At 48.1% G+C, this 24,656-nt stretch overlaps 1 protein-coding gene across 2 annotated transcripts in view; it reads right to left on the reverse strand.

Moving 5' to 3' along the window:
- Positions 1 to 4,390: 4,390 nt before the first annotated feature.
- Positions 4,391 to 24,656, reverse strand: part of XIRP1 (xin actin binding repeat containing 1) — a 33,935-nt gene continuing 13,669 nt past the window's right edge. Inside the window, exons 1-4 of one of the 2 annotated variants that reach the window (XM_069006330.1) lie at positions 20,030 to 20,132; positions 15,808 to 15,962; positions 14,515 to 14,568; positions 4,391 to 12,918 (exon numbers count right to left, since the gene is read on the reverse strand). In XM_069006330.1, the coding sequence (XP_068862431.1) occupies positions 5,236 to 12,918 (7,683 nt within the window). In that variant the 5' untranslated portion in view covers positions 14,515 to 14,568; positions 15,808 to 15,962; positions 20,030 to 20,132 and the 3' untranslated portion in view covers positions 4,391 to 5,235. Of the gene's footprint in view, positions 12,919 to 14,514; positions 14,569 to 15,807; positions 15,963 to 20,029; positions 20,133 to 24,656 lie in introns of those variants that run through there. The other variant, XM_069006329.1, reaches the window with a different exon arrangement.

The following is a 24,656-nucleotide window of genomic DNA, read 5'->3' on the forward strand; positions in this document are numbered from 1 at the left end:
TTGTCTGATTATATCATTAAAGTCAGGTCATCTTTGCTTTCCTGTGACAACACCTTCAAGAAGATGAGTTTAACATCTTGAGTTTTCTTCCTTCCTTCTACAGGGAAGCATACAAACAAAATCCCTGTCTTTCCTTCAGTCTGCAACGATCCCAGCACCCCTCCACTCTTCCAGTCCTCTGCAGAGAGCAGACCATGGGTCTGTCAGTGAGTACAGAGGTAATGGATGTCTAAACTCCCAGTATTCTTGGTGGCGGTCCAGTTAAGGCAATCTAAGGGTGATACATCTACCCTGAAACAGGCCCACGTAGTTGTGCAAAGTCGATCTGTTTGCAAGGTGAATTTCACCAGTGTGACTGTAGAACTTCCTCTGATGGTGACGAGCTCTCACCCAGCACAAGGCTCTGTGTCCTGGCAGAGAAGAGAGTAACTCAACATGTCTGTGTTGTGTAAGAAGAAAATGCTTTCCTTTAACCGTGACTAAAGAAGGAAGCAGAGCTGTTTAGCAAACAAGCAGGATCTCTCTCCTCTGAACTGGGGATGAATGTCTGTGCTCCTGGGGTGTTTCCACAGTGGGATAACCTTTTATAGGGGGTATTGGTCTCTCTAATGGGGGGACTTATTTTCAATGCTCATTGTCTGATGCATGGCAAACATTCTTGCCTTCAGAGGTGTATTTGGCAGCCCCAGGAATAAGCCTTCCTTATGGTCTGGAAGATAGAGAGGTGATTAGAAGCAACTGAATGGCACTGTGGGCAAGGAAATTATCCTAAGGCTTCTATGAAAAGCAGTTACAGGGTGTTCCTGGAAGGCTCTTCCAGCACACTGCTGATTACTGCAGTGCTGAAAGTTGCAGCTGGATTATGGCTTATCAGTTGTTGCCTCTTTTTCCTTATGTGAATTAAAACCTTTATATAGCAGGAGAAGTCAGCCTGAAAACGCCTGTGTTATTGGTAAGGGGAGAATCTGGGGAACAGTCTGGGGCACAAGGCTGATGGGGAGCAGCTGAGGGATCCAGGGGGGCTGAGCCCCCCCAGAGAAAAGGAGGGTCTGGGGGGACCTTCCGGCTCTCCACAACTCCCTGACAGGAGGGGGCAGCCAGGTGGGAGTTGGTCTCTTCTGTCAAGGAGCAAGTGATAGGACCTGGCCTCAAGCTGTGCCAGGGGAGGTTTAGGCTGGGTGTTAGGAAATATTTCCTCACAGAAAGGCTTGCAAAGCATTGGAACAGGCTGTCCAGGGCAGTGGTGGAGTCACCATCCCTGGAGGGATTTAAAAGATGTGTGGATGTGGCCCTTGGGGACAGGGTTTAGTGGTGTGTTGGTAGTGCTGGGGTGATGGTTGGACTCGATGATCTTTCCAACCTGAATGATCCTGTGATTCCATGGTAAGCACCAATCTTTCAGACTGAAGACAGAGTGTCCTCAGGGAGGCCAGTGACTGACAGAGCTGGGAAGGGCAGTACTTTTTGTGGACACTTCAAATGAGGCCTATTTCCTGTCCACTACTGCAAGAGAACCAGATCTGCAGCTGAAGTTGTACTTTGACCCCTCAAGGAGATGTAGGTCTGGTAATACCAACTGTCCCCTGTCCCCTGGTGCAGGTAACTCTCCCAGCCTGCTTACTTTTGAAAATATCTACTGTGTGAAAATGCAGATACCCACCAGGGTAAAGAACAGTGAACAATGTCATGTCTTGTACCTAAAAATCACAGAAAAACTGCGACAGCTAATTTGGGATCTGAAAGTTTGTATGAGCTCTGCTGGTTTATTATTGCAAAGTCTGAAGCACGGAGAATATGAACTGATCCTTCAGCTTGTGTTTGAGTTTCAAATCTTTGCATTTGTTTTTTCTCTCCAGCTCTTTCAGTGTCCCAAAGAGCCATGTATGGTGCTGAAACAGTGCAGCATGTGTCTCCTCATCATATTTCAGTTCCTAGATGATGGAAATATCATGAAAGAAGCACGTCTTAAATGATTTTAGTCTCATAAATGGCTCTTTGAGACATTTAGAAATCCTGTAAAACCAGAAACACAAACAATAAGATTGGTATTTCTAAGCAGTGGCAGTGCAGGATGTTTGGGTTTATTTGAGTTTACGTGGAATAATTTTCATTGCCTGAGCAACCTGTTTGCAGCTTACTGAAATTGCTCCACAGTTGTCTTTCAAGGGAAATGAAACAAACATGTGATGGAAGCCAAGATGGAAACAAACAGGGGTAAGAAAGGAGTGTTGGAAAAATTTTGAAGAGGGTGTCCAGGTAACTAACTCTCCCTTATTTCTTCAGTGGGTCCTACCAAAGGAATTGGGAGGGTCTAAGTGGTTATTTTATTCAGATTGCCTGAAAATAGTTATGCTCAGTTTATTATGATCTGCTCTTCCATCTCAGCCTTCAGTGTGCAATGGAAAATTATGTTCCTATTCTTCTTTTGGCATGTCTTTCAAATTTTTGGGGTTCTAGATGTAAATCAATGAGATCTGGGTATGTACATCTTTTCTGGGAAGGAAGCAGAACTCCAGTGTGGTCTAGAACACCTTGAACAAGGTCTTTGTGATGCAAGATGACAACTGCTATTTAGAAACCTCCTATGGGCTCAGGGATGTGGAGTGGTAGACTCTGAACAGTCCCTTCCTCTCCAGTGTCCTGCTCCTAATTCATTAGTGTGGGCTCTTTTTCCTCGGAGGAAAAGGGCAAACATTAATCATAGCAAATTACTGATTTTTTGTTTTTTTCACTGAGGTTACTGTCCCATTCTCAGAAAGATAAAGTGATGCACTGAGAGATGAGGTGGCTGGCTACAGTTCAACGAGTCTACAACCTGAGCCAGGCTGTAGGACACAGCTCCACAGCCTCACCTCAAGTCCTGTGTGCAGTTTTGGTCACCACAATAAAAGAAGGATGTCATTAGAGAGTGTCCAAAGGAGGGCAACAAAGATGATGAAGGACCTTGAGGCATGAGGAGTGGCTGAGGCCCCTTGGTCTGTTCAGCCTGGAGGAGACTGAGGGGAGATGTCATTATGGTCTTTAACTCCCTCATGAGGGGAAGTGGAGGGGCATGTGCCAATCTCTGTGACCAGTGACAGACCTGAGGGAATGGCCTGAAGCTGTGTCAGGGGAGGTTTAGGCTGGATATTAGAAAACAGTTCTTTGCCCGTTGGGCACTGAACAGGCTCCCACAGAAGTGGTCACAGCACCAGCCTGAGCTCAAGAAGTGTTTGGACAATGCTCTCAGCTGCATGGAGGTGATGCCATGAAGACTTTTTGCCTTTTCTTTTAGACCCCTGTTATACCTACTTTAAAACTTCTGCATTCTTAGTGCTTTTTGCCTGCATTCTTGGGCTTGTTTGTTCAGCTAAGAGACTGAACATTTTAGAAGCTTCATAGGTAGAGGATAGTGTGCTCCAGACCCCAAGGTCCTCTCCAGAACACATTCTGTAAACTCAGATAGAACCAGCCAGGGGAAGGCTCCTTGGGGAGGGGGGCTCACTTGAGCCTCTCATTGGGGAATCTTTGATAGATCTGCTAATTAGTAACATCTAGAATGTTATACCAGATCGTTTGGGTGTGCATTGTGGGGTGCATTTCAGTGCATTTGACCTGGACGTGTGCACCTAAGGATCCTTAAAATAAATACCAAGGTAAAATCCCTTTTCCCCTTCTAACTGTGTATGACTCTTGATTTTAAGACCAGGAAAAGGCATCAGAGGGAATTTTGGGGACTTCTTGTGCAGGGCCCGGAGCTGGACTCAATGGTCCTTGAGGGTCCCTTCCAACTCAGGATATTCTGTAATTCTGTGAGAAACCATCCGGCCCCTCCATAGGCTCCTCACATTCCCCCACACCTGGAGTGAACTCCTTGCTCACCCACCCATCCCTGAGCCGAGTGTGGGGTGAGTTGAGGCACAGCAGTGAGTAAGGGCTGGGTCATCAGCTGCTCCTCCTCATAAGACTTGTAGAGGCACAACACCTCAGCTGCCTTCTCCCGTGGGGGAAATGGGTACACACAAGTGTCCAAACCTTTCCTGGTGTACACATCCTACCCAGGCTCCACATGCCTACACAGAGTCCTGGTTCTGTATCATCCTGGACTCGTTCTTCAGATAAGAATATGAACACTCTTTGCTGAAGGGCTGGTGATCCACCCACACTCTGAAGAAGATGTAGACCAAACCCCTCCAGTGACACAGAGTGCTCTCAATGTGTGATTCAACTGGTCCATCAAGATATAATTTCTAGGCACTTTGAAAGGAAACAAGCACTGAATAAAAGAAACTACCAGACCAAAGTATTTTTAGAGGTAATGTTTACCATCAGAATGCAGCAATAGAAGTTAAAAAAAAAAAAGCCACAAAATATCTAAAATCTTGAGTTGAGAATGTACAAAACAAAGTCATAATAATAAGAAAAATTGCTTTACAAATTCTCAAAATGAATTTAAACAGTAAACATGTAGGAAAGCATGGAAAAATCTAAAATAAGGGGTTTATGTATACTGAATAATAAATTAGAATTCTAGAAATAAAGAAGAGAAAGCAGTAACCATTCTGACTCAAGAATCTTTCATAGCATATTTCTTTGGGGGAATGGCATTGATAGTAGCTGTAGGTCTTGGCTTTACAATTTCCAGTATCATCAAACACTGAAGAACAAACTGATAAATAACTCCCCCAAGTCCAAGAGTGACAACAATTCAAGACTTTTTTTTCCTTTTCTTTTCTTATTGGCTAAGAGAAAATCTATCCAACCCACCCATCAATATGAACTTATGTATATATATGTGTGTGTGTAGGATGCCCTTCTTAGAAAAGAAGGTGCCATAAAGGTGTTTGTTTTCCAATGACCATATTGATTGGTTCTTTAATTGATCCTACCTATCCTTCCTTCTGCAGTGGTTCAGAGAAGCCCGATCCAACACCTCCAACTGCCCCCACCAAACTTTCTAGGGGGAAGTACCCTAAGGTGCCCATGGATGGATTTTTCCCTTGTGCTTCTAACAGTGCCAGGACTCTGGGTTGTGGTGCAGCACCAAGTCTGTTGGGCTGGTCAGGTGAGGGATGTTCTCCAGTGTCAAGGCAGGCTGCACTTGTCCTGTCTGTATGCAAACACCGAGACGATGACCCTGAGAAGTCCTTAGGGTGAAGGTAAATCCCTGTGTGTAATGTGGATAAAACAGGAGAAATGTTTATCGTGGCCCTTCTCTTTTGTCTTATACAGTCCTCTCTTGCTCTCCAGAATCTCCTATTTCTTTGGCTTGGAGTTGCCAAAGGTGACAAAGACCACTCCTGGCTCCTGAAAAGTCCCGTTGCTGTGGAAGTCTTCACCTGGGCTCTTCAAGTACCTCCGAAACACAGGTGAGGCAGATACCTCATACTGGGGATGAGAAACCACATCGCACGTGGAGGATGTTTGTGTCTCAGATTGCTTGGTGACTGTGGTGGATGAAGTGATGATTTTGTTTCCAAACTGGTCCATTTCCTCATACTGCTCCATAACAGTCCGGGTGGCTCCGTAGAGCTTGGACCCGTCAGGCCCTGTCTGCAGCTCCAAGATGCTTTTCTGCCTCCGTGGATTTTGTGGGCTGGGGACATTCAGGGAGCGGTATTCCGAAAAGCTGCCTTTCATCCCACAGTGGCAGCTGTCTTTGGAGGTGTCCAGAGAGCACTTCTCTTTGTCACTGGTTGGATGGTTGGCATTGCCAAGCACGTGCTGCTTCATCGAGCTCAGCCCAGCTTTTGTTTGGACGGGGTCTGGCCTCTTCTCTAAGGGTTTTGTGTCATGCCCAGCAGACCCTGCTGAGGGGTGGTTAAAGGAGCTAAAGCTGTTCTGAGCAAAAGCATCCCTCTTTCCTGGAGAGTCAAGACAGTCTGGTGAAGGGCCATCCTGGGGGGAATGTGCTGTCCTGGGGGATTCTGCTGGTTTCCTGGCAGCAGACTCAATGGAGATGTAGGAAGGTGAGGAGGGAGAGCTGACACGAGACTGAATGAGGCGGGGGACCCCTAGCTCTGCCTTGGCTGCCTCGGTCTTTTCTGCCACCTTTGCACTTTCCACAGATGCTGCTTCCCCTGTCTCCAGCATGACTTCCTCTTGCTTGGCTTTGCTCGAGACAATGCTGATTTTACGGATATTGCTACTGCTCACAGAGCTTTGGGTGCTCCCCAGAGACTCCTTGAACAACCCTGAGAGCCCAGCAATGTCTGACTCAGACTTGAGACTAGAAACAGAATAAATAGCTTTCTTGATGGCCTCCTCGATATCCTGGATGCGGGCAAGTGTCTGCTCCTTCAGGTGGAGAATCTCAGCACTTGCTCGCTCCAGGTCCTCAAAAACCAGATCCACTGAGGAGACACTGTCAGCATCCTCCTTTGCCGCAGCCTTGTCCTGTTGCTTGGCCTTCTGGCGCACAACCCACTCAGGGACCTTCTCAAAGAAGCTCTTGAGAGCTTTCACATCCACTTTGCTTGTTTCCTCCTCAAACTCCCTCACTCGGTTCAAGATCTCTTGCAGCTGCTCCTGTCTCCTGAGGTTCTCAAAGATCTCCATAGCCTCCTTGACATTGCCTTTCATGATCTCCTCTTTGTGTACCGACAACCTCTTCCGACGCTCATCTTCTGTTTCTCTCTTTTTTTTTTCTCTCATAACAACCCCTGGCTTCTCCTGGGCAGGTGTCTCTGCCTCCCTATCAGGACATTTCAGTTGCCTGCTATTCCCCTGCTGGTGCTCCTCAAAGGAGTTCACTGACTGCTGATGGAAGGACATAGAATGAGACGTTTGCCTCCTCTCATGCACCTGCTGCATGACTCTCTGACTATCCCACAATCCATAAGAATTAGATACACTTTCTCTTTCCACCTTGGATAAAGCATTTTGTGCAGCGCCATCTCCTCTCTTCGGAGGGGTGCTGTGGCCCACAGGGGAGGTGCTTGGCTCAGTTTGCCCTGGCACATTCTGTGTCTGTGCTCTGCCAGGACAGGTTGGAGAGGACAATGAAGAGCGCCCGTTCTCCTCTTGGCACAGCTCTATCTGCCTCTGAGCCACCTCACCTGCACACCTCCTTGCAGCAGCTGCTTTATCACTCATCATCCCCTGCTTGACTTCAAAACCAATGACTCCGTTTTTCATTGGTTTTGAGGTCTTAGCACTGTCTGATTCTACCTTTCCTTGTCCTCCTTTGCTGGCCTTGTACCTTTCTTCTGCTATTTGAAGAGGGGTTTTGGCAGTGTATTTTGGCAGCTTTCTCTCAGGGTTTGTACACTGAGCTGTGACAGACTTCTTCACAGATGTCTCCAAATTGCAGCATTTTGCCTGAGCCTCCTCATACCCTGTTTGTTCATGAACTTCCATGCAGCTTAATCCCAGCTCTGTGGGGGAAGGCTTTGGTTTGCTAATCTCCCTCAAGCCTGAAGGTTTTGGAGGCAGGGGTGGAGGGATGGGTTTGGTTGATTTGCTTGTGCTGTTATTTGCAGAGGCAGAATACGCCTCGTGTAAGAGGTGCTCAGGTTTTGGAGGGGGAACAGGTTTTTTCCTGGGTGGGGCAGTAGTTTCTGGTTTTGGAGGAGTCCTGGGCTTCTCTGCAGGACTCTGATCACTGGGTTTGCAGGACAGAGAAGGGAGAGTGGGAGGAGGGGTTTGGAGTAGTGCAGAACGTCCTGGGGCTTCGTCTTTGCTGGTTGGTAATAGAAGGGCACCTTCTCTTGCTGCTTTAGTTGAGGGTGGGCAATGCTCTGCTTTCATCACAGCAACTGAGGGAGGAGGAGGAAAGTCATTATCAGCCTGCGACCCTGAAGCCACTACAGCAGCCTCGTTACTAGCGAGTTGAGTCTCATTTTTCTTTTTACACACAGAATAGGACTGCCCTGCATTTCTGTATATCATAGCAGCTTTAAAATCCCCTCTGGAGACATTAACGTTAGACTTTTCCAGCGACTGAAGTGTGGCTTTTAAATTACCTCGGACAACGTCCTCCTTTTCTACCAGGCGCTGTTCTGTGGCGGCACTTTGCAGTGCTCTGATAGCTGTCTGCACATCCCCTCTGACACCAACATCTCTTTCTTCTTGCACTGATTGCTCTTTGTAATCAGACTCAACACAAGGGTTTATATAGGTTTTCACAGGTGTGGCAGTATAAAGGCCATCCTTAATGCTAAAATCTCTACTGGGCACAACTTGGATTTCCTGGCTCAATAGTTGTCCTCCCTGTACTTCCTCAGAAGCACTGACCTTTTTGTGTGATGCTATGCTCTTCTGAGACACGCTTGTGTGGGTCTTGGATGCCTCCTGGACTCTGGTGGTGGTGGTCCTGGTGGCAGTGCTGCTGCTCTCCTGCTTGGTGGATGAAGAGTCCTGTTGATGTACGGTCGATTGAAGGGTCATGGTCCCCTGTGAGCTGACTGTCTGCTGCCTGCAGGCTGTGTGGACCTCCTCCCTGTTCCTCTGGAACTTGCTCTGAACATGGTGCTGAATGTTTTTTGCTTCTGCTGTCGCCAGCCTCAGGCTTTGCATTGCAGCCTGAAGATCACTCCCCAGGGCCTTTTCTTCTCTCTGAGTCTGGCTGGCTTCCCCAGTCACCACACTCTGCTGTTTCCCATCCACTTCTGCCCTCTGAACTGTCACTTGGGTTGGAGATGTGCCTTGCATCATAGTTTTTGGTTCCTTCAAATGGGCAGTGCTGGCTTCTTCTTTCTCTGCCTTCTTGCTGGCATCTGCAACCCTTTGGATTGACTTTGTAGTCACCTTAAGCCCTCCGGACAGAATTTCTTCCTTTCCCATCACTGTGGGCAGGGGCTTCCCAAGACATTGCACAGTGGTGCCAGTCACACCTGCTGCATGCACAGCCTCTCTCTGTAACACACCCTCTCTGCCCGTGCTTGCACATACAAATCCCTTTTTTGCTCCCTCCATAGCCCCTGGCTCACTTCCTGCAATTACTTTCTCTATTTTTTCTTTATTTGGCAAGATGTGTATGTTAGCCCCCTGCACAACCCGTGGGCCACTCTCATCTGCCCCCTCCTCTGCTTGGGAAGAGATGAGGGATTGTATCTCTGACTCCTGCTGGAGATTCTTCAGATAGCTGAGGTCTCCCTTCTCAATGCAGCTTGCAAAAAGTTGGACATTTCCCTTCTCATTGTCCTCACGCTTGATGGTAGCTGCTGCTTTCTGCTCCTGAGAAGAAGCCAACAGGTTCCCAATCGTTGACTTCACATCCCCCTTGACAACTTTCTGCTGGACAGAATGGAACAGGAGGGAGTAGAGAGTCATCTTCACTGATCCTGACTTTGTCTCTTGTAGGACCATCCCCTTTTTGATGGAAGCATCTTGACTGAGGAGACCCTGTAAGGCCTTGGCTACATCTCCCCTCAAGTCCTCTTTGCCTTTAACAGCTTCACTCTGGTCCAGCAGCTGCAATGGGCTTACTTTGATCTTGCCCTCTCTGTCCTCCTCTACCAGAACACTCTGTGCTTCCACATTGGTTCTGTGCAGGAGCTGCAGCATAATCCTTTGCAAGTGGCCTCCCACAATCTCCTCTTTCAGGATCTCTGGAGCTCCTGGGCTGCTGAGCTGGTACTTCACCATCTTCACACTCTCCATATCATTAGCTTCGATGAGGATCCCATCATGCTGGATAGCTTGGCAAGTGCAGAGAGTCTCTAAAGTCTCCTTCATGGTTCTTTCTTTCAGTTCTATTTCTATGCTACCTTCAGAAGTACTAAATTTATCCAGGGGTGTGCTCTCAAAGAGCCACGTTGTGCTTTTCACATCTGCACGAGGGATCTCTTCTTGGGCCCCAGCACTGGCTGTCACCTCTGTGTCCTTAAGGGTGTCCATGGGCTGGGTTTCAAACAACCAGGTGCAGCGTTTTACATCCCCTTTTTGGCTGTCCTCTCTCTGCACTGTGCTCATGGATGAGCTTCTCTCCGCATCCCCGTACAGGGAGTCCACAGGATGGTTCTCAAAGAGCCAAGTGGATGTCCTCACGTCACCCCGCTGCACGTCACTGACACTGACCATCCTCACATATTTCTTCTGGCCCACTTGCTGGGACTCAAAGAGCTGCTTGTTGGACTGAACATCTCCCTTCTGCACATCATCCACTGTTCTGGGCACAGACAACTTTCCCCCCGAGAAGGAGTCAAGAGGCTCTGTCTCAAACCTCCATCGGGCAGTCTGGACATCTCCTTTCTTGATGTCCTCTTGGGTGACAGCCCTAATCACAAACACCTCTTCTTCCTTCTTGATCTGATCCAGGGGCTTAGTTTCAAACAACCACCGGGCACCTTTCATATCACCTTTCATGATTTCTTCTTTCTGCACTGAGGTGACCTCATGGTATCCCCCCTCTTTGTCCTGGATAGCATATAAAGGTTGGCTTTCAAATAGCATTGTGCAGGACTTGACATTAGCTTTGCTCATGGTGTCTTTCTGGATCTTCTGGAGCTCTGTCTCGTCCACTTTGTCATGGATTTGGTCAAGGGAATAGGTCTCAAATACGAACCTTTTTCCTCCAACATCTCCCCCCTTGACATTCTTTTCTGGAGGGATTTCCTGGATACCTTCAGAGCTGTCCTTCAGGGTGTCCATGGGGTAGTTCTCAAAGAGCCATGTGAACTTGTGCACGGACCCGGCTTCGATTGTTCCGGCATCCTTCTGGGACTTTGGCTTGGTGGCTGTGTCCAAGGGCTTGGCTTCAAAGAACTCTTTCACTCTGGACACTTCCCCAGACTGGAATTCCACACGACTGGAGTAACGCATGGTTTTTTTCCGGTCAGCTTCACTGACAGCGCTGCTGCCCAAGGGTTCAGTCTCAAACAGGTGCCGGACGGTTTTGACATCCACTCCCTGTAATTCTTCCTGACTGTAGGCCTTACTGACTTGCAAATACTGCTCCTCCTGGCCTTTCAGGGAGTCCAGGGGCTGAGTCTCAAACATCCATGTGTAGGACTTCACATCAGCTTGGGGCACACTGCCATCCTCCTCCTGCTTCTTCTCAGCCTTCTCATACAGGGTGTGCATGGGCTGGGTCTCAAACAGCCACCGGCAGGTCTTCACATCCCCCTTCTGGGAGATCTCCCGCTTCACTGAGGGATGCTTCTCCCCTTCCATGGCTTGGAGATGAATGACATCCATGGGCTGTGTTTCAAAGAGCCACTTGGCTGTCCTGACATCACCAGCCACCACCTCTTGTTTTGTGATGCCCCGTATTATATCCACTTTCTTGATGCTTTCATCAAACTGGTCCAGGGGCCTGGTTTCAAACATCCACTTGTAGTTCTTGACGTCACCGCTGATGATCTGTTCTCTGCTTACAGAGGTGACTTCGTGGAAATTGCCAAAGCTATCCTTGATGGCATACAGGGGTGTTGTCTCAAACAGGATTTGGTTGGCTTTGACGTTGCCAGCTGGAATCTTCTCCTCCTCTTCTTTGGTGGTGGGCTCAGCATCAGCCTGCTTAATGCTGTCTAAGGGGAGAGTCTCAAACAGGATCTTGAAAGATTTCACATCCCCTTTCACTACCTCTTCCATGCTGGTGGCTGGAATTTCTTCCTCAAATGCCTTGGAGATACTGCCAAGGGGACAGGTCTCAAAGACGTGTTTTCTTTGCTTCACATCTCCCTTCTCCTCTGCTGAAAGCTCTACTTTCTTCAAACGTCCCACCTCAAAATTGTCTTTCAGTGTTTCCATCGGCTGCGTTTCAAAGAGCCAGAGTGTAGATTTCACATCACCTCCAATGACTTTTTCTTTGGTTACAACACTTTCCGAAGCTTCTCCTTTCAGGGAGTCTAGAGTCTGGGTCTCAAAGAGCAATCGCTGCTTAGTGACATCTGCCCCCGTGACAAAATCTGTCGAAGCCTTGAAGTCTTGTTCTTCAACTGTGATTTCTCTGATGGCATCCAAAGGCTGAGTTTCAAATATCCACCTTGCGCCGCTGACATCAGGCCTTCCAATTTCTTCCAGAGAAATCCCACGGATTATCTGCACTTTGGAAGTGTCCTTGTTGATAGTATCCAGGGGCTGAGTCTCAAACAGCCAGCGAGCCGTCCTGACTGCATTGCTCTGAATTTCTTCTCGACAGACAGACTTGATTTCATGGATAGTCCCACTTTTATCTCTGATGGCACAGAGGGGCTCTGTTTGGAAAAGCCTGACAGTCTTCTTAACATCACCTTTAAGCTCCTGGATTTCTGACTTGAGTTGTAGGATGCTCTTCTCCTCCACTGAGGAGCAGCGTCCTATGGCATCCAAAGACTGTGCTTCAAAGAGCTGTTTGGCCCCTTTCACATCACCTCCCTGGACAGGCTCCTTGAGAACTGCCTCCTGCACCTCGGTTTCATCCGAATACAGTTTGTTTAATGTGTCCAGTGGTTGGGTTTCAAAAAGCCACCGGGCAGTGCGAACATCCCCTCTGGCAAGGTCTGTTTCTGACACCTTGGCTGATGTTGACAGGTTGTATCCATTTATGGATTGGCTTTCAAACCTCAGGGAAGTGCTTTTCACATCCCCACTGGGAATGATCTCTTCTTCTGTCAGCTTCTTTGTGGCTTGGTGGTCCCCAATGGAGTCAAGTGCCCAGTTCTCAAAAATCCAGCGCATGGACTGAACCTCTCCCGGGAGAACTTTATCCAGGTTCACAGAGGCCTGTGCATTGGGATCCTCAGTGTTAAGCATTTCTGCCAGGTCCTCAGTCACAGCTTCTTCCAGGTTCTTCCTGAGCTCGGGGTGCATGTGCCTGTAGAGCCTCTTCAGCTCATTCACCTGGCGCTGCTGGTAGAACTTGGAGAAGGCTTGCTTTGGAGGAGGCACAGGGAGTGCATTGAGATCCTGACCCCCTGGAGCGACAACCTGGACTGAGCCAACGGCTGGAGGGGGAGGCAAGTCATCTTCCATTTTCTTGATGGTAACTTTAGATGATTTCTGAGCTTCTGACATCTTTGGGGAAACAGTTTTAAACGTCAGCATCGCCTCTCACCCCCCGTCCCCATGGCCGTTAGTGGAGTGAACGGCAAAGGGAAAAGCCAACAGGAGAAATCCATGCACCCAGTAAGCTCCATACCTTTAGTTCAGTAGCACACAGCACTCCAAAGCATCACATCACTGCACACGCTCCAGGCTTGGTGTTAACCCTGGTTCCACAGCAAAGCAAGGTCTCTAATCCGGGTGAGGTGGTTAGTCTAAAATTCCCTGGATTCAGTCCAGCTAGAGCACAAGAGAGGTGCCCAATTTGGACTATGCCATCAAGAGAGAATAACCACAAGAAGGATAAGGCTGACTTAGAAAAGTCAGCTAAAAGTTAACTTCTCCCTCCTGCTGCCCAGTGTCCAGGAGTGTTGTGTCCCCAGCTGAGGACCAGCAGAGTCTGGAAACAAAGGATCTGGGTACAGAAGAAAGCCAAGGAGCTATTTGTGAAGAGATCTCAAGAAGAAAATGGGGAGAGGGAACCAAAGTGTCAAACTGAGCTGATGAGGTTGGATGGTGAGGTAACATGATGAGCTTTTGGTAGCACTATGGGGTGCCCGCTGCTCAGGAGGGAGGGCTTGGGGAAGGATGTTCATCTGATCAATGATTTCTTCTGTTGCACTCAGGAGTGTACTCCACGTTACCATTTGCACAAGAATAGGTGCACGTTTACATAGCTGGAGACTTAAATAAAGCTCTTCTGACTTGTAGACTTGTACAGGCATGAGGCTAACTAAGGTTTGCAAACTGCTGGAATCAGCAGGCCAAAATCTGTGCTGCCTTGGAAAAGCAAGGCTGAGGGACCACAGGGTGGGGTAGCTCCTATAGGTGGTGGCCAGGAAAGTTAGACCTGTTTATACTCAGTCAGACTGAGCTCATCTCAAATTCACAGCAGTGTTGGTACAGAAGTGAACAGAGTGGACTGTGGTTGTCCAGCCTCACTTTGAACCTCCCTTTCTGCAATTTTTCTCCTCAGTTTGTGCATCCTGGGCACTGAACACTCAACTGAATACCTGCAACCTGCACTGCCTGGGCATTTATCCGCAGGGAAGGTAGCTGAAGCCTTTAATGATTGTCTAAAAGAGACAGTAATCCTGGTGGCTTTTCTTTCAGTAAACAGATCTGCTGACCCTTGGCATGCCTGTGCAGTTACGTCTGCAGAGTTATGCCTGGAATATTATTAGTTGTTGCTCAAAGCAAGGGTGCACGGTGTTATTTCACTCTGTTACACACAGATTGTTCTGGCTAAAAATAAGTTTTGAACATTAGTGAAAGAAACCCACACTCAGAACACCAAAATCAGCATATTTTGCAGCAAGTGAAAAATCGAAATCTTTTGCATGCGCCAACGTACTTGGAATGCACTTTTTAAAATAAGGGGTTGTTGGTTTTTTTTTTGGTTTTTTTTAATCTGTGAAAAACTTCTGAATGTGGGGAAGGGCAGCCGAGCAGCTGATAGCTATATTCAGTATGAAAGTGCTCCTGGCTGCCTTGTGTGGGTATTTAGATCACACTCACAGGCCACAAATATTTGGTTAGATAATGGTGCTTATCTTAAACATTTCCTACCTTGCTTTTTTTCTGTCTGTGGGGAGTGTGAATGGAGTTGTCCTTCACAGTACTCTGGAAAAGATATGAAGAGAAATGTCATCAAACTGCACAGGGAGACACATTATCTGCATATATATTTTTATGTGCTTATGTGTAGTAATGTGTATATCAATTACACCTGAAAACCATGAAGGTGTGGTTTTCTATTTTGGTTTACTGGCAGTTCTGTACAGTTGAAAAAACAATTTTATTTCAGGTTGATCAGAAATATGTTTTCTAAAGTCACAGTCAACAAATAAAACCCCAAACCCATTTTTTTAAAGTTAAGGGAAAAACAAAACTAGCACTGATTTTTCCAAAGTTTGATTTAGCCAATATTTTTCCTTATACTTCAATATTTCAAAAATTAAAACTGATCTACATTTGTAATTGCATTATGAATTGTGTATTTAATGCTTTATAATTAAAAAAATTTTTTTCTTGGTTTTCTATCCAGTTGTAATTTTCCAAATGCAGTCTCCACTTATTTATTTTCAGCTGGGACTGCTTCATCTGAACCTCTCCCTGATACACGCTCGAGAGACTGCATCTCTGAACAGGGGCCCCATAAAAGGTTGAGAGTGTGGGGAAACATGAGTGTGCCTGCAGGAAGGGTCCAGGTATTAAATCCCATCCCACGTTACTCCTGGATCACCAGTGGAACTAGAGAAATGGGAAAAAATGTGCCTCATAACCCTTATAACCTGAATTATCCCGTGGCCTGATGATCAGCCTGGAGGGGGGGATTAAATCCGTGGATCCCAGAATAAGGGATAGAGAAAGAGAAGCACAGGGAGGTTGCACTATAATGTTATGCTTGAGTGTGGCATATATGGACATATATATATATTTAAAAAATATGTATGTGTGTGTGTGTGTGTGTCGGAATGAGGATAGCATGGAGATGTACATGTTGCTCTGTACTAAATATTTCCCCCATGGATGTATGTGAATATAAATGTGGAAATAAAATGGAAATCTTATGTATGAGTAAGCTGTATAGTCTAGAGAATGTAGGAGGTGTGTATGTGCTTGGTGTGTGTGTGTGCATGTGTGAATTTAATTAGTATGTGATACACGTGTGTGTTTGCACACATTTATCTTCTATTTGCAAGTGACGAGGGGAAAATGGTCACTTTTGGGAAACTAAACCCTGTTTCTTCAGATTTACAAAACCAGACGTTCTCTCTCACCCTCTGACAGGCACTTGCCGGGACAGGACATTGCTGGGATGCCGCGGGTGGCTGGGGCGGGGGAGGACTCGGTCCTTACCGGCTGTGCGGGGCTGGCGTCAGCAGCAGCAGCTGTCTGGGACAGATACAGAGCCGACAGCTCCTTCACGGAGGGTGCAGAGCACCTCCCTCGTCCTTGCTGAAGTATGTGGCTGGTGCTGCCTGATGGGTCTAAAAATGACCGTGCCCGATCATCTGAAAAAGGGACAGAGGCGTGCGGTGAGCCACGAGCCACAGGCGGGAGGGCATCGCTGTCCATGGGCTCTGCCAGGCTTCTGACACCACACACCGAGTCCCCCCACAGCCCCACCCCTGTCCCCCAAAACTTAACAACACACCCCTCTGGTTCAGGGAGAAAACATGGACATTCTCATCTCCTTCATGGCTGAGGTGGATGTTGAGCTTGGATGAGAGTAACACATTTTGCAGTGACTTGATTCCTGCATCCCTGGGCAAGGCCATCACCAAACCTGAGCCAGTCAGAGGACATGGAGGAGCTACACATACCCAACTCGAGCCAATTCCCACTTCTATTGCTCTGTGGCCACACCACTCTCCTATGGGTGTGCCTCACAAGCAGTTATGTCCATTTATCTTTGCCTCTCCCCTGGGAGCTCATTTCAGGAGAGATGAAAAGGGTGAGACTTGCCCCAGGATGTAGCAGGGAGCCTTTGGTAGACCCAGAGGACCAAACCCTGCTCTTGAATTTACAGACCTGATATTTTGAGCTGCACCAGCTCCCATGGGGTCCCCGCTGGAGCTTCAGTTTTCAAAGAAAGAGGCAACTTCAAAATGTAGCTAAGACCTTTCTTTTTGCGTTAATCTGCCTGGTGTGAGGATGGCCATCTCCACCTCCCATCACAACCATATATAAAATATAGAGCTTTACACCTACAGGATGCATCTCAGCCCTCCAGGTTAGTCAGGGCTGTAATTTCCCTGTTGCCACTGTAAAAACACGAGAAGGTTCTCCCGTTCTCTGCAGGGCTTGCACTGCTGCATTTGGATTTAGTGAGGTATTTGCAATGCTTTCTGTTTGAACAATGGGCTCTCTCTCCACAAATCCAGCTATTGCACAGCCAGGAAAGGGCTGATGTACTTTTTAATACGTGCACACTAGAAGCACTGCAGCCATTCCAGCATTCTTTGCCCTCAGACCTCAGCCCCCAAATCACGAGAATTACAAAACAACAAACTAATGACTCTTCTTCTTTGTGTTCTGCATTTAAGTGCAGATTTCCAAGTTTTTCTTTAAAATACTGAAGGAAACTTACTCTGGTTTTATTTTAAACTGACAAGAGGCAACTTTGTGCACTAAAGGTACTTCAAATGAAATACCAGTTTCTATAGGCACAAACAAGCACAGAAGAGCCATGATGATAAGAGCAGAGGGACCCCAGACCCTGCCAATCGTGCTGCTGGCAGGTGCCAAACCCCAATATTTCTGTTGTCCTTTGTTCCAGCTGCTTCTGCAGGTGTGCAGGCATTTTGATGCAGAACCAAGGCTGGATACATGGGGAAGCAGTGGGATGCAATACAGATTTAGCTGCCCAGTTCTGCTGGAGGTCAGTAGGACACCAGAGGAGGAAACAGAAGATATTTCCTTAAAGCTTTTTTTTTTTTTTCCCTAAATCTCCATGTAAATATAGCACCTTTCTCCCTGATTTCTGCTGTCCACAGCTTAAACATTGAGGCAGAGGGAATTATCTGTCTACAGCCACTGGAGCCAGTGGCAAGGCTGGGGCAGACCTGCTGCATCCTGAGATAGGCTGTGAGGTTGCAACCACCCTTTGGTTGCATCATTTCCCCCCACTTTTCTCAAGACACCCCAAACTTTGTCTAGATTCTGGATTTTTGAGATGAACAGCATCCTGGAAATCATAGAATGGTTTGTGTTGGAAGGAACTTTGGAGAACATCTCATTCCAACCCCCCTGCCACGGGGAGGGATGCCACCCACTATCCCAGGTAGCTCCAAGCCCCATCCAGCCTGGCCTTGCACACTTCCAGGGATGGGGCAACCACAGCTTCTCTGGGCACCCTGTGCCAGGGACGCGCCACCCTAACAGTAAAGAATTTCTTCCCGATATCTAACCCCAATCTCTCCTCTTTCAGTTCAAAATTATTCCCCTTTGTCCTAAGGACATCAGGAGGGTTCTTGCAGCATGTGCTGAATTAGCTGCAGAAAGCTTTGGGGAATCTGAAAAAATTCCTTTTGAGGAATTTGAAAAATCTTCTCTGCGAATCTCTTTCTTTCCTCCTACATTGCTGAATTACCTACTGGAAAGGCAAAAAGGAGTCCCATCAGTCTGGCAAACAGAGAGTTTCTTCTTTGCATGGTAAGGAGATTTGGCAAAGTCCTGCAGTAAGAGCAATGGGGAACACTGGGCACAGTGAGCCTTGCTAGATTCAAGGTAGAAAGGAAACCAAGCACAGATTTGCAGCCTTTCTGGTTGGGAAAATGAACATAAGCCTTTGACTGTCTTGAACACCACCTCTAGGAGATAGGAGCACCTCATGGAAAGGCAAGGACCCTGCCTAGGCTGACGTGAGTGTTCCTGTGATCAACCAGTTCAGTTTGAAGCATTTAGCAAAAGCATCCTCATGTCTGTGAGCTGGGCTGGTGATGTTTAATGGTCTCCTCCCACCCCAGGCTATGGGCATTACTGCTGAGATGATATAATTTGTACTAACCTATAGGCCTGTAGGTTCACATACTGCATAAAGAAAAGCAATGTGCCCCTCCAGCCACGAACAAATAATGCAGCTGAAGGAAGATTTCCAGTTCAGGCAGTGGAAAGTAGCACAATGTCAGTGTTGCCCGTTCCTTCACTCGTTAGCTTGGATGGATGAAAGGCCACAGGGCTTGTTTTAACGAAGGATATAATTAGACACAAGGCTTTTGTTGAAGGCACCCCCTTATCACTGCCTTTGTTTTTTCTTTTTTTTTTTTTCTTCTTCCCTTCTCATTTTTGAGTATTTTTTTGCAGTGCACAGGCTGTGCACAGCCCTGTGTTTGCTTATCACTTCTCACAAAGCCTCCTGCGTTGGAGAGGCGCTGCTCCAACCCGCTGGGCTGGCTCTGCGCTTGCACAAAGTCTGGTCTCTGCCTGAAGAAACAGGCTGCTGCCACCCTCCAAATCGCTAATTATAGATAAGAGCAGAAGAACAACAGTTTGTGCCGCTAACGGGAAGGCAGAGTTGTCACGTGTGCGCGGATAGCGACATCCGAGCGGCACCGAGGACATCCCAGGAGCTGGGAGCGAGGCGCCGCTTCGCAGCATCCCCTGGGGAGCTTCCCAGCTGAAGATGCTGAAGCACAGCTAAAGGTCGCTATGCACACCAGGCTCAGGGTGATATTTGTTGTGTATGAGGTGGAAGCCCAGCCCTGCAGGTCTCTTGTGCCGGGCTCCACATTTCTGCCTCGCTGAGCACCAGGGCTCCGCTGGAGCGCTTGGCATCCGCTCCAGCGCTGAGTGATGCATCCCGAGCCGCGCTGATTGACTGCACGGACTGCGGCCCCAGGGGTGTTAAACATGATCCTTCAGGCATTAAAGCATCCCCTGAGAGCTAAAATAGGAGGAAAAATCTCCTGAAAACCCCCCTCCTCCCGTCCCACCCGGTGGCTGGCACCGCGGCCGACGGCGCTGCCGTCCAAATGAAGGATACAGGGAATGTTCCTCCCTGCTGGCGTTTGTCGGCAAAATGTCCTTCGTGCCAGTGTCTGGCGCCGGATGAATCTGCACATTTTGTGTGAGGGGCTGCAATGCTAGAATTGCCCATAAGGAGCTGTCGGGTTTCTCGAGCTCTTCCCCTGCCCCACGTTTGTGCGGGTCAGGCTTGGTTTACAGCCTCTCTGTCCTGTAGATCACACCCCAGGCAGGCAGGGAGGGCTGTGGACATGGAAACTTGCAACAGGGGAAAATAATTCCTTGTATACGTTTGTACTCACTGATCTTTCTAAACACAGGGGGAGAAGACAAGGCGATGGGGGAAAAAGGCTCTAAAATGTTAATCCAGAAGTTCATTCACTTCCTCTCCAGTTATTGCCCATAAATCACTCAACTCTCTGTCTCCTGCTGGAGATAATATTGCAGGTCTCTTGAACCAGAATCATCTTACACCTGGCAAACAAATCACCAACAAGACCTCTGCCCCTTCCCTCCCCTGAAAAAACCCCATCTCACCAGTAACAGGGCAGCTCTGTCTCACTCTGCTTTCTATTTAAACCACTTTATCCTATGAACAAACAATGCTACCCACCTGTTGGTGTCCACCACCTCTGCCGCTGGCACTGCTTCACAGCCCGGCTCTCACCACCAGCCCCAGTGAGCTGCCGAGCGCCTGAGTCACCTATTAAAAAAGGAACCTGCAAGCTCAGCACCAGTCTCCCGGGTCGCCTGGCCAACCACATGTCATCAGCTGTGCTCCCAAAATCAGCCGCCCTGAGCAAACATAGCTGCTAAGCAAAGCCCTTTGTGTTGCCGCGCGCGCCCCACGGCGCTCCGGGAGCTGGGGGTTGTGTAACGGGGCCTGGGATCCGATGGGGGCTTGCACAGGGCTTGCACGAGTCAGGGGGAAGTGGTGGCCCTGTGGGGCAAGTTCTGCCCGGGTCCTGTCCCTCTCCATGGCTCGCTGAAGGGAGCAGTGCTGGGGAGAGCATCTCCTCTTGAATCTGGCATCCTCAATCCCCTGCTCTGTGGCTGACTGACAGTGCTGCTCTGCAGGTCAATTTTGGGTTTGCCACGTTGGCTGCTGGGCCTGGCATGTCCTGTGCCGTGGAGCACAGATGTGTTGTGGTCTTATGCCTTGGCTACACCGTGGTTTGGGTGCCATGATACATTTGGTTCATCCCAAGGTGCAGGACCCAAACCCAGTACTCAAAGGCCAGGAAGAGCAAAGGGACCCATGTCCTGGAGCTCCTTGGCACCAGGAAAATCAGGGCAGGAAAACAACTGATTTCTTCAGACTGTGAAAGCAACTTTCTTTTCCAAGGGGATGGAGGTAAACTGACCAGGAGATGCTGCTTTGTGGCACTCTGGGCTGGTTGTTTCCTGGAAATTTGGGGCTGGTATTTCTCCCTGCCTGGGATCAGCCATGGATTACCCCCATCAGACAGTCACTACCAGCTCAGCCTCCTGACCCAGAAGTGTGTGTCACCCCCGTGTGACTGAACGTGTCCCCATTCCCACCTGCTTTTCCCTGCTGCTCATTCCAGTGGAACTTCAGCAGCTCACTGACCTGTCCCAAAGCTGGAAGTACATCCCTACAGATGGCAACCCCACTCCCTAAGTGCCTCTGCCCTCGGATGTGGCAGCTGCATATGCAGATTCACACCTGTCCCATCCTCCTCCCATTTTTTCTCCCCAGAGAATCCATTCCCTGACAAAAGTGACTCCTAAATATCGGCACAGCTCCACGGCTGGGCTGGGGTGATTTGCACGGATGGGTGAGCACCCACAAAAGCTGCCAGGGAAACCAGTGCTGCTGCTTAATCCGGGAGCCAGGCAGCCCGTTGGGGCGGCTCAGTCAGTGGGGAAAGGTTTAAATCTCTGCCCTAACCCTCTGCCCGTGCCCCTGGTCCACAGGGAAGCTCTGCCAGAGGCGGCACATGCTGAAGGAGGTGTGGGAAGCAGGGCAGGTTCCTTGCCACTCCAGTTCGGAGGCTGCTGAAAAGGTGAGTGGTCCTGGGATGCTTCAGTGACGGGTGGACAGGGAAGGGTAGTCCTGGGAGGGTGAGGATTTGGGCAGGGGAGAGCATCTTTATTTCTCATTGCCCTCACAACCCATTTGGGAGGCTTTAGAGAATGTTAAAATGCTATCTGGTTTTTCCAAAGGAAGTGGAAAAAACCATGGGACAAAGATGCAACGGGGAGCATTGATGGGATTTTAGACTCTAGCAAAGACTGAGGACCAGTCATGCTCTAAAACACCCTGCTCACCCTCACAGGTGCTCCCTCCTGACGCCCGGATCACACTTTGTTCTCTTTGCAAACTGCAGTACTTTCTCTCATTTTCAGTCCTACAAAGGACTGTGCGTGTTTGAAATTCAAGCTTTTTCTTTCTGCCGTGGATTGGCCCTTTCTGTGATAGAGTGGCAGTTGTAAACATGTTCTTTTTACACAGAATTCATGCGGTTTTTTACAGTTTTGATCCAAGAGTATCTGTTTGTTATAACTGTATGGGCTAGGAATCAACCTTTAAAAGTGACAACTGAGATTTTCACATGCTCACCTACCAACTCAGATGTAAGAACAGCACTGATTACAGTTGGATGATTAATGTAACTCATATGACTTAACAAGCCTTTTTTTTTTCTGATTCCAAACTTTCATGAGTACACCTTGTCCTTTCAAGTGAATTTGTCCAACATCACATACAATAGATCCCTGATTTGGAGGTGGGGAGCACTGCTGGTATAGAACATAAATGTAATGACTAACACATATCAAATAAATCAAAATCATTCCCTTTTGAAAGGGTTTAAGAGAGATTTCCCTGTCTGCAAGCCATATCTTGCAATTACTAGAGGAGCTATGGTACACAGAGTTAATAGGTGAATTCTAGGATGGGAAATGGGCTGAAAAGAAAACCACCAGAAGCAGAGGAAGGTGCTAGACAAAGAAGTAAAATAAAATAATGTAACTAAAGACCAGCTGTGTTGAAGAGGAAATAAGATTTAAATTATCATTTCATGCTTTAGGAATTGCCTACTAATTATAGTCAAATAATTAACATTTTGCACATGTATAAAGTTGCATTTGCAAATCTTAGAGGGTGGGAGGAGGTGAAAGGAAAAAAGAACTGTCTTGTTTCCTGCCCTTGATTGTCAAAATCAGATCTCTTTGCAATTTCCAGCACATCCAAACAGAAGGTTTGTGATCTTTGGTCACTTCTGCAAATGTTTTTGGCTCTTCGGTGTCAGCTGGAATTTCTTTGCAGGAGCAGCATCATGACCCCACAGGTAATTTAAAGAGCTTCTGAGAAGAGTTGGGAAAATTTAGCCTCAGGCAGAGCTGAGTATCTGCCCCAAGGCAGCTTGGGGCTATTTCTGGGCTTTGCAAAAATCCAGGAATGTGGACGACTCTATTCTGGGCACCAAAAAAAATGCCAAGAAGCTCTGCTGAGAGACAGCTGCGAGTGGCATTGCTGTTTGGGGACATGGCCTTCCCGAGTGGGCCAACTGCTGTGGGCTTGTCTTTCCTCAGGGAGGGTTCCAGCATCGCCCCATCACCCCACGTTTTGGATACCAAGGGCCTGGAGGAGGTGGGTGGAGCCCCGCCTGTCCCCTCGGCATTGCCTCGTTCTCTGTGTTCCTCTGCTAAGTTAATAAAGGGTTAATAAAGGCCGAGTGGATGTTTAGTGACTCTGTCCCTGGCTGTGTGTCACTGGGGGTGTCCAGCACTGCCCCCTGACACATCGTGGGTCACGCCCTGCTCACGCCGGCACCGTTCTCGTACCCTCCAGTGACTCTTTATCTGCTATTCACAGAGGTGTTGTCCACTGGAATGGTGATAAACACCCCTGCTTGACATCCATTCCCCGGTTTCTCTATCTCCCCTATCCCATCATCAGCACTACTTTTATCCCTAACCCCTCTCCCTTTTATCCCTGACTTCCCTCCTGCAGCACAGCTTCTCAGCCCTCGCAGCCCGGAGTTCAGGATGACCCCTCGTGATAGCAGCTTCCTTCCCTCTAAAATCCCCTTCCCCAGGGAAAGCAACACCGAGCTCCCCACTGGAATAGCCTCAGCCTGGGGAGAGGGCATCTTGGCATGCCACAAATACCAGACCTTTTAAGGGAAGCCCTCTTTCACCCCTCTGAAGAGATACCTTGGGAATGTGTGTGCAGGAACGAGCCCTTTGAGCATCCCCGGCCCCACATCCTGCCTGGGATGCGGGGCCCAGCTGGGATCAGGCTGTGGCGTGCAGCTCCAGGCATTTCTTTGCCGTGCCATGGTGTTTACGTGGGGGCATTGCAGGGATGCCACGGACCTGAGGAGCTGCAAGGCCATGCCTTGGCTTTCTATTCTTGTCCCGGTGTTTCCATGCCGCTGTCGGCTCTTTATCACCAGCAGCCAGAAAACGGAATACTGTTTTGGACGAAAGTGTCACACCCCAAACCAAATTAGCAGTATCCTTTAAAGAGAAAACCCCAAAACCACTTGTAGCTACTGAGATTCCTGGGAAATTTCCATTTGTTCCTGAGTAAGGCAAATTGCCAGCGAGAATATGGGAGAGAAATGGTTGGCTTGAAAGGGTAAGGTACCAGTAAGGTACAGTACTTCAAGAAAAGATTTCTGCTACTCTGTTCAGACCCAGACCTGGGACTTTCACCAGTGCTGAAGAAGGATTTCCTCTCTCCTAGTAACAGGTTTAGGGCATCCTTGCCTGGTTTCCCCCCAAAAGGAAGTGTTTGCATCTTAAAAAATACTGAATCTGTTCAAGGGCTGAAAACAACCTTTGTAAGGTGTTCCTACAAATTTTTATCCATGCTGAATCCCTTAATTGCCACTAGTGAATCATCTACCACTTTGCCTGGACAAGAATATGGATTTTTATATTTTGCCTCTTCTCTTGAAGTGACATCTGTACCTGAGGCATAGGGGAAGAAAGGCAACTCTACCTCTCTTTCCCCAAATCCCTGTTTTCTAACAAAAATCTGAAGCTACTTCACATATTTTTTTGATACGAAGATTTGGGTGACAACTAGAGACCTGGAAGGAACTGGGGAAAGCTACAGAATTTCTGTTATTCTCAAAGCCATCAGAAGGACGTGAATCTCAGAAGGAAATATCAGGCATTGACAAATGCATGAGCTGAAAAAAATACTGCTTTCAGCTCAGGCCAGGCCCTTCCCACAGCGACTGAGGGGCAGCTCCAGGGCTGGA

The sequence above is a fragment of the Aphelocoma coerulescens genome, chromosome 2 (genome assembly GCF_041296385.1).
Source record: "Aphelocoma coerulescens isolate FSJ_1873_10779 chromosome 2, UR_Acoe_1.0, whole genome shotgun sequence".
NCBI classification, from domain to species: domain Eukaryota; kingdom Metazoa; phylum Chordata; class Aves; order Passeriformes; family Corvidae; genus Aphelocoma; species Aphelocoma coerulescens.